Consider the following 10,446-nt stretch of genomic DNA (forward strand, 5'->3'; position numbering starts at 1 on the left):
TCAACAAATGCTCAGATTTCATTCTGTGTACAGTGTTTAAGTAAGATACAAGATTATACATTGTAGTATAACAAATTGTTTGCTCACTTTACCTCTTTTCCAACTTTCCATGAAGGCAGCACAGTGTGAACTTGAGGAAAGGGTCAGAGTGAAGGAGCGACAGAGAAGGAAGTAGAGCTGCAACAAAATAGACCGAATACCGTCGTGCCACTAACAGCATTACCTTGGTTACAATGTAACCACATACCCCTTAAAGAATTTCACAATGGGGTGCACATGAATAAACTGAGATAAAGAGGAACAAAAAGTCCAGACTACTAACATTAGCTTACATCAAATTTAGTGTGGCAGCTTCATTTGCAAGGCCAATTTATACATAAATTAAAAGCACTTGTGTTGGCGTATTTTTTTTACCTGTGCAAGAAAATCAGCACTTTTTGCATGGATGTTAAGCCTTTTTTGCCTGCATACATCACATCCCCACGTTTCATCAGTGGCTATTTGATTATATATAATGTATGCTCCTTTAGATTTTTTTTTATTTTTGACAACTAGCCAAAAAAGAGTAGGATACATATTGACGTGAATTCCAGTCAAAGCAGTAACACTTACAATTTGAAATGGCTTGTCTGTTACAAATCATAGGCCCTCAGGGAGGTGATTATAGTGCATTCGTAAGAAGTGAATGGATCCGTGTTCATGTGATTGTCGCTGTTTATATGCTAACTCCAGATTTAGAAATAGAAGCTGAGACAGCATTCTATTGAATTCAATTCTTGTGGTATCTGAACTTATCCATTTTCAATATCCTGGGGACAGACTCCACCTTTTTAATTCAATAAGCTTGGCAGCCATTAGGAGCAGATGATGTCTGCAGAAGGAGGAAATCTGCAGTAGCCTACCAAAACAGCATTAACTTAGTTGCTGATTTCATCCATCAGGTTGAGAATTCCCCACTGGAAGCATAATATACAACTAATCATTAATTTGAATTTGGAGTAAGCATGTTTTCCTTATGCAGTTGGGACAAATTGTAAACAAACAGAGATGTTTCTCCCTCCCAGACCAATTTATTTTTGTCTAACCAGCGCCTCTGTGTCCCCACTCAGCCCACTGTTGTTAGTTTATCACCTCTTGTGCTTTGTAGTCCACTAAGCCCTCTGATGCTTTCTCCCATAAGAGGGTCGGAGCAGGGCATGACTGAGCATGCACATAAAACACACTGGTTAAAGAGAAAGCAAACATGGTGTGCAATGGTGTGTGTAAGTGTGACAGTTTGAGAGAAAAGAAAGCATGTGTGTAAAAAAGAGCCTCACAGAGTGACTTTCACGATTGCATACTTGCTTCTGCAGGGTTGTCATTGTAATAACGCATTATAGTTGCCAAGTTACAATATCTGCTAGTTTGGATGTCTGCCTGTCTTATTAGTGAGACAGCTGGGTGAGTGTAACATGGTGTAACTGCACAGAGAAGATGAGATTTGGTTAAAATGTGTGAAAGTCATAGCTGAATACAAAATAGAAAACATATAAGAAATAAAATAGTGTGGCTTGAGAGACTCTTTAATTGGTAGTGTGGATTTAACAAGGCCTGGGGGGGGGGTTAGAAGCACTACATCTTTAAACCTTTATTTAAAGTGTATTTTTCATACAGGAGTGCCATTTATAAGTGCAAGTGGACAAAGTTTGAGCCACTCAGCTCCTTGGCGTGCCTGACCCCTTGTGGTCAAACTCACCTGGAAGCCAGAAACTCCAAACAGGCCTCAGTCAAGATTTGTAAGTTTCCTGAGACCTGAGCTTTTGTTTAGAAAGCATTGTAAGTTTCTAAAACTATTTTGGGGTTAGTAGGACGTGATAAGTACAAAAGCTCAGCCTTGTCTTTCAACGGGAATCATTTTTGACCAGAAATGATGAACTTAAATCTCCTGAAGGTCCTGTTTCTGCAGATAATACAGCCCTGGATCGGTTTTAGAGCAGATGTTTTGGCTGAGTGACAGTTGTATTGTTGGTCTTCATTCTTTAAGAAATGGTGTCAGTCATTGAGAGGAGTATAAGTGTCATTTTGATAATGGACCACAAGGACCTGTAGGGCCAAGCATTAACAAAATTTCCACTTCAAGTTCTGAATTTTTTGCACCCCCCCCCAAAAAAAAAAAATCCATGTAAATTGCTAGAAAAAAATCAAGTAAATACTCAATAATTCCAAACCAAATTCTGCCAAAATTTCTTATCATGTTAAAAAAGAAAGGAAAAAAGCAAAAAATACATTCCCAAAAATTCCATTAAAGAGAACTATTTCCCCCCCAAAATCCACAAAATTTCCATGAAAAATTCAAAGGACATTCCCTTCCAAATTCCCCAAAAAGTACAAATAAATGATCCACAGTTTCCATGAATATGCCTGAAACTTTACAAACAAATTTGCACAAATGTCCAAACAAATTACCCAAATTCCCATGAAAATGCCAAAATTTTCAAAGCAAGGCCCCCTTAAAACATCCAGGAAAACTTTTCAAAAATACAAACATATCCCCAAAATTCCAATTAAAATGTTCAAAAGAAATTCCAAGAACTTTCCCCAAAATATACAAATTCCCTTTAACATCCATGAAAATTCCTCTAACATTTTGGAAAATTCCTTTAAAATTTCTTATTGACTTCCAAAAAGAAAAATTACAAATACATTCCCAAAAAATCCATGAATTTAAACAAAAATCCAAACAAATTCCTTAAAATTCCCCACCCACATTCCCTCAAAAATACGGGTAAATTTGCCAAATTTTCATGAAAATATCTAAATCTAAAACTGTACATACAAAATTTAAATCAAATTCTACATATTTTTCCATAAGAATGGCTTAAAAATATCTCAAACAAGTTCTCAAATTGTTTTTGACACATTTACTAAAATAGGGCAAATTAATATCTAGAGCCCCTTACACTATTCGTTACAAGAATATCTATGAAATTACTTTTTACCTCATAATTTCGATTTTTTTTTAATCTAATAATTATGGCTAATCATCTCATAATTTCTGTATTGATCGTGGCAAAAGTACAACGTCGTAAAATAGTCTTCTACATTGAGGTGAAAGGGTTAAATCTTTTATCAGGAAGTGGATGCGTAAAGAGAAAGGGAGGTGACGTAAACGTCGACGCGCTAAAACGAAACTTAAGGAACGCTACCGGAAGTTTTCAAACTGTGAGCTCTGAAGCATTTTTTTGACTGTGTTGTTAACTTCGTTGACTTTACAGGTAAGAAATGTAATTTTCTTGACATGTTCTGTTCTCTATTTGAGTTCCATGTCGAACTTAGGATGAAATACGCTGTTGTTGAGGTATTTTAGGCCACTAAGTTGTTTTGTTGCTTTATTATATCTTGCTCAGATATGGCCGCTTCCAGCTGTCTGCTGACAGAGGAAAGGTTCCAGTGTTCCATCTGTCTGGACGTGTTCACAGACCCAGTGACAACGCCATGTGGACACAACTTTTGCAGCACATGTATCCACAAGTATTGGGACAGCAATAACTCATGCCAGTGCCCATTTTGCAAAGAGGTATTTTCTCCTGGAACTCACCTTAAAGTCAACACTATGGTGTCTGAGTTAGTTAGTGCGTTGAAGACATCAGTTCAAGTGAAAGCCACGACCACAGAGCCTGGGCTTAATGAAACAACAGACGTTCTTTGTGATATCTGCTCTGAGAAAAGGGAAAAGGCTGTGAAATCATGCCTGATGTGCATGGCCTCTTTTTGTGAAGCCCACCTGGAGCCACACTTGAGAGTTGCTCGCATGAAGAGCCACACATTACTAAACCCAGTGAAGGATCTTGATGACAGAATGTGCAAGGAGCACAGCAAGATGACAGAACTGTACTGTAGGACCGACAAGGCCTGTATTTGTGCCCTGTGCATCAAAACCAACCACAAAGGTCATGAAGTTGTTCCACTGGAGGAAGAATACGAAGCAGTGATGGCTAAAAAAGATGTGACCACAGCAGGCATTGAAATAACTAAACAATCACTGTTAGAGAAGATAGCAGCAATTGAAGACTCAGTCACTGAGTGCCAAAAAGAAGCTGAAAAGGAGAAAGAAGCCAGCATGCAGGCATTTGATGACTTGATCTGCTCTATCCAGAGCAGCCGAGCAGAGATTCTTGAGGCGATTGAGGAGAGGTGCAGAGCAACCAAGCAGAAGGCTGAAGACTTCATCACACTACTAAGGAGGGAAGTTGCTGACCTTGACAGTAGGAGCAGTCAGCTGGAGAAGCTGTGGCAGAGTGAGGATCACCATCTTTTACTCCAGAGTTTCCAAACATTTTCATCAACTTTAAACAAAAACTGGGCAGATGTTAACGTGCACAGCGATATGTCTTTTGATGCTGCAAGAGGTTCTATTTCTCTGCTGAAACAGAGAGTTGGTGACATAATGGAGAATCTTCCTGAGATCAAAATGAAAAGGATGAGGGAACATGCAGTGGACTTGAACTTTGATCCAGAAACAGCATATTGTTCACTTGTCATAAGCCAGGGTGGAAAAAAAGTCACTGAAGGAGGAAGAAGACCTAAACTTCCCCCACATCCAAAAAGATTTGAAATGTTTTCTGAGGTTTTGGCAGAGGAGGGGTTTACAACCGGAAAGTTTTACTATGAGGTCCAAATCAAAGATAAAACTGACTGGATTATTGGAGTTGTCAAAGAGTCTATTGACAGAAAGACAGACGCACCTCTGTCAGAAGAAGATGGTGCTTGGACCATTGGGCTTGATGATGGTATTTATCAAGTATATAATAAAGATGGAAAAATCTCAGTAAAGGAAAAGCTCCAGAAAGTAGGCGTCTTTGTGGACTACAACAAGGGTGTGGTCTCCTTCTATGATGCTGATTCTAAATCACATCTCTATTCTTACACTGGATGTTTCTTTACTGAGAAACTGTATCCATACTTTAACCTTCAGGGGCTTCAAAACGGAGCAAACACAGCTCCTATTGTTATTACCCCTGTGCCTAAAACACACTGAGTTTGTTCCTCCGGTCTTTAATTGATGATAGCAGAAATCCATCAGTGCTAAAATCTTACTAGGTCTACTGAAAGTCTGAACAAGTTTACAAGCCCCAACTCCAAAACAGTTTTGACGTTTTGATAATGTGACTGAAAACTGAACACAGTGATATGCAAATCCTTTTCAACGTATAATCAATTGAATATAGCACAAAAAAGTGGAAGAGTGTACAGTCCATATATCATTGTTTTTGGAAATGATGGCCATCCAGACTAAAAAGGAAAAGGATCGTTCAAATTAGTACCGGCCAAGGGTATCGATAGTCATCCATGTTTGTTATTCTTCTGAAGTCATGATGGTCTGTGTCATCTAGTGTGTGTTCAGATGATTACAAAATGAAAGTTATTTTAAATAATCACCCATATTTTTAAAGTCTTCTAAAACCTAAAAATCATCTAGTTGATGACCAGACTAAATTTAAAAAGCAGCATCTGTGATGGTGTGGGGTGTATGAGTGAACATAGCATGGGTAACTTACACAACTGTGAAGGCACCATTAATACTGAGAGGTTCATACAGATCGTATGATTCCATACAGACACATCACTATTCCCATGACGGGGGACATACAATGCAAACCCTGCCGTGCTGAGCAGCTTAAGATGTACATGAAGCAAGAATGCAAAGAAATTCCACTTTCAATACTTCAGCAATGGTTGTGCATGTCGTGCCGTGCGTGTTTTTATGTGTGTGCGTGCGTGTCTGCAAGAGAGTTAAACTCTCGGAGACCAATAAAGACGGCAAATTTGGTTGTTTTTGGCGTTGGCTACGGCCCACAGTAACCTGCACTGAATTAGCTAAAGCTTATACAAAGCTGGAAAACGTCCTGTTGTACAGGAAGAGTGGGGGTCCTGATAAAGTAAACAAAAAGTCGAACGCTGCAGTTTTATACATTATAGCTAGCAAAACATTCCGGTGAGAGGAGTTCTGAATTAGCCTCATGTTATTGAACTGCAGACCCAGCCGCCACATATGCTGATGTAGACAGCTGTTAGGATCAGATGTTTCTGTGCTCTTCATCAATGTTAAAGGAGCAGCCCCCAGCATCTAAAGGTGAGCTAATACAGTCATGTCTGTCTCCTGTAAATTATAATAATTGTGATAAGTGTATTTATCTCTCTGAAAGTGGAGTGTGTGTTTAACCCTAACCAGTTACTGTATTGATGATATGAAATATACAGATTAATTCTGTTGTGTTGTTGAGCTTCATAAGATCTGCCATTTTTTGGAGGAATAGAGATGCAGGTGGTGGTCATGCACCTGAAATCAGTATGTTGTGATGGTCGACTTTGTTGCTTGTCATTATAGGAGTTATTTTTGGTGTACTTAAGCTGTCACTGGACTTTTATGGAGTTTTGTTTGTTCATCGAAAGAAAAGCACTAAATATTGATTATTGGGCTGTTTTGTGCACTCTGGCGGTTTTTGGACAAGTTTTGGGCTGGAAACTATCAGCTGTATCTGGCAACACTGATTGCGCAGTGAGCTGTGTATGGAGAGGCTTGGCTGGTTAGCATATACCTGCATATACCGGCCTGTCATACATAAGTGTGGTCTGAGGCTTGTCATTGTCAGGGTCTGTACTTGATGATAATATTGACAGGCCATTTGCACATCTGAGCGACTACATTAAAGTTGTGCTGTTGCGCATTTCATGAGAGAAGTTGTCAGTCTCATTTTTTATAAAGCATAATGTGACCATGTATAGATAGATACTTCATTATACATTCATACTGTCTTGTAATTCTGCTTGATTTTTCTCTCAAAATGCACCAGATTGACGCTTTTAAATATGAAATATTCAAAATTTTCTTACGGGGGAGAATTCCCCCGGACCCCCCTAGAGGGGTCGTATCCTTCTCACCTTTTTCACCCCTCACCCGTTTTCATGCCTGCTACAGAAAGCCCCACCCAGTCTCTAGTTCTGCATGCTGGTTTGAGGTGGTTTGATGATGATAATAATAATAGTAATGATAATAATAATCACAGTAATTTTTACAAAACTGTTACTCTCATCCATTCCCACTGCTTTCAGCAGCTCATAAAGAGCTTCATGTGCGTTTCTGCATCCATTTTCTACAAACTCAAACTGATCATGACAGCGAAGCATGAAACACAATTTTGCCATTGGACTTAAAGTTTCCTTCAGTTCTGCGCGATGCATCCATTTTTCAGAGCTTTTAAAAGTGCTGCTCCTGCCTGTACCAGTAGCAGTGATGCTGCTGGTACCTCACAGACAACAACAACAAAAAATATGCTGGAGCATGATGTGTATGCATGCTGCCCCCTTCACATTTCTGCCTGCCCCCTCATGTATGCATGCCTAGAACCGGCCCTGTAAGTAATTGAGCTTGCCTAAGTTCTGTTTTTGTAATCCATGCATAGATATGTGTAAGAACCAGTCATTTGTCATGGCTTTATGCTGTTTATATTTTGCCCCTACTATATTTTGCATCTTTTGACTGTTTATGTACATATGCAAAGCCACATTATTGGGTTCATATTTGAACATCTCTTGAGTGTGAAATATGGATGTATCACATAGAAATGTAAAATAATATGAGAATAATAGCGTTAAAATAGTTAATTGCCATCTTTTTCATTGCTGTAACAAGCGTTGATTGCACAATTGTTGTTGTTGACTGTTATTGGCTGTAAAAATGTCCCTGACTCATCTCAGTTCATTCTAGCCAATAAAGTTTATAATTGAAAAGAAACACCTCTCTGGTCTTTGTCATGTAACCTGCTCTGTGCAACCTGTAAGTCAATCAATAGTGGTCAGCCCACTTCTTTCACTCATGACTCCTGCTTATGTGCTCCAGCCCCCACACTGATTTCTGTGCGTGTGTGTGCGTGATGGAGTGAATGCACACATTATCCACCAGTGTGATGCGTGGGCCGATGTTCTTAAGCACCACTGATGGAGCTCATCCATAACCGTGACTAAAACCTGGGTGTTTCGTTGTATTAGGGGTTTTCATTAATGGGACACAAGCCCATTTTTTTCCGTTAGCAGCAAATGAAATGCATTTTTCAGAGGTAACCACTGGATCCTTTAATGCTGCATGAAACGAGTAAGTAGTGGGAGAGGTACAGAGGCATAAACACTACACTAGAGTATGAAGAAACTGCATCCTTATGAGGATATATTTAGAAATATCTTTCGCATAAAAAAGCAGCTATTTACAGATCTCTCTTTACCTGATAGATAATGATCAACTGTAAAATCAGGCAAGAATTAACATAGCCATTTCAGCCCTACAAGAGGTTAATATCATGTAATGAATGGGCTCACCAAGGACAGAGAGTATTGTAAAAACTGGGATATTTGCCAGACACAGTGCTCTCAATGGATTCACAGTGCAGGCTTGTTGTACAACAAAATCAGTGATGACATAGTAGGCGTGTTGCCTTGAGCATCCACTGAAAAACAACTTGGGGAACATGCCTTCCCTTCAACTGCAAATAAATAAATGTGAATAGCATCCTTTCATAATATTACTTAAGGTTATTGTTGCATCATTATGTAATCTGTTGGATAAAGTTCTGTACTTGGCTGTGGCGTAGTTATTTTTCTTCATGTATTTTTTGATAAACTTATTTTAATAAAAATTGCACTGTTTGGCTTAGGATGAAGTTTTCAAAGAAAAAAAGTCATGTGTTTTCAAGTGCTGAAAACAAATGTCAGCTTTAGCATCTCCCCATTATGGCCTTATGTAGCGTATATTTTTATATCGAGGGTGCTGTAAAGTAGGCACCAGTACCTCTGGAGGACTCAAAAAATGCCACAACAGTGCTCTCTTAGATGCCCTGTGGCAATTAAACCAGGTCCCTCCCAGTAAATAACGTGTGACAAAGTGCCCTCTAGGATGCCCCCAAGTGGACAAAACGTGAAGGGCACCCTTTTTGCAAACATTGGAAAAATCACAAAGTAACAATAAAAAAAGGAAAAGTTCAGAGGACTAATCCAAGATTGAATTATGTGCACTGTCTTAGAAGTAGTCACACAAACAGTGGAATGCTTTAGCTTCATTAACTTTAGCTAAAGCTAACATAGCCTGTTCTTGCTAATATTACTACATAAGCCAATGTAGGTAAGTTAGCTTTAGCAAAATGAACTTTATCAAACAGTACAGCTGATGTAGCTACGTAGATAGCATACATACATAGCTTACATAGCTGCTTTGTGAGCTTAGCTCGTAGCTAAGCTCACAAATATAGCTCACAGCCTTATAGCTTATAACAATAGCTACATTACCTACACTAGCTGTGTAGCCCATTTTCTATAGCTAAGTAAGCTTTGGCAATGTGAGCTTTCGTAAACTTAGCTAAAGCTAACTAAGCTATGAAGGTGACATAGATATGTAGCTTATGTAGCTGCTTTGTGAGCTTAGCTTTAGCTACATTTGCTATGTAGCTCTGTCATCTAGTTAACGGAGCTACCTGAGCTACACTGGCTGCGTTCTGTTTTCATTGTGGATGAGCTTTTATCCTGAAAGCAGACTGTTTACCCGGCTTTATTAAAAGTTTTGTGATTAGGTTTTGCAGGTCAGGTTTTTGATTTTTAACTTTTGATATCCCAACCATTACTTTAATCATCAACGGAAGTTTAACCCAATTTTTCCCCAAGTTTTTGCATGTATTACTGTTCCAAGCTATATGTCTTTAAGAGTGGTTCTCAGAGATGACCGGTCTGCAGCCAGACTATTTTGACTTCAGGAACCACTGGGGTGCCATGCAAAAAATGCAATGTAAGGCAATAAGCTCACTGGTACTCACTGACATCCCCACTTTTTTATTTTTGTGAAACAAAAGAATTTATGGTTGACAATTTCATGTCAGTTTTTTTACAGAAGTTATGAGGTATAACCACATGATAAGATTTCATTTTAAAGGTTTCTAACTTACTGTCTTTAAATTAATGGAAAATTTTGTGCACAGGTGACCCATCGCATATGGTACCCTTTGTTTTTGTATTTTCGCCCCTGCACATCAAACATCCTGAGTCCGCCACTGAATTATACAGTACAATCCTTTCTTTATTTTTCATCTAGTTTCTATTATTCAGAGGTAGTGCTGCTTCTTAATAATTAAATATCAGAAGAAACAGACAACCTTAGCTCCTTGGAAGGACCCATGAAGTAGGATAATAAAAGCTCATTGATTGGTTGCAAGATAATTGTAGAACACAAGGTGCTGGATTTTTATTGGCTGAGCCGAAACGGAACGTTACTAACAAGCTAGCTTAAACTGCATACCTATGACCACCGGTATGGTAGCTTTGTTTTTAGTTATGTGTCAGGAAGTAAGAGTTAAATGCCGTTGGAAACTGTAAATGTCATGGCGGAAACTTTTAAAGTAAAAATCTGACGACTAATGACGAGTAATT

General features: G+C 38.8%; 1 protein-coding gene across 1 annotated transcript; it reads left to right on the plus strand.

The window, feature by feature from the left end:
* Window positions 1–3,164: 3,164 nt before the first annotated feature.
* LOC121505183 (E3 ubiquitin-protein ligase TRIM38-like) lies at window positions 3,165–7,722 on the plus strand. Its single transcript, XM_041780278.1, has 2 exons — window positions 3,165–3,254; window positions 3,387–7,722. Exon 2 carries the CDS (start codon window positions 3,389–3,391, stop codon window positions 5,015–5,017), a length of 1,629 nt encoding a protein of 542 aa, XP_041636212.1. The 5' UTR covers window positions 3,165–3,254; window positions 3,387–3,388; the 3' UTR covers window positions 5,018–7,722.
* Window positions 7,723–10,446: the final 2,724 nt, after the last annotated feature.

This window comes from Cheilinus undulatus, linkage group 23 (assembly GCF_018320785.1).
Source record: "Cheilinus undulatus linkage group 23, ASM1832078v1, whole genome shotgun sequence".
Taxonomy (NCBI): domain Eukaryota; kingdom Metazoa; phylum Chordata; class Actinopteri; order Labriformes; family Labridae; genus Cheilinus; species Cheilinus undulatus.

Excerpts from the sequence above, each read along its gene's own strand:
- LOC121505183 (XM_041780278.1), top strand. The coding sequence starts at position 3,389 with ATGGCCGCTTCCAGCTGTCTGCTGACAGAGGAAAGGTTCCAGTGTTCC.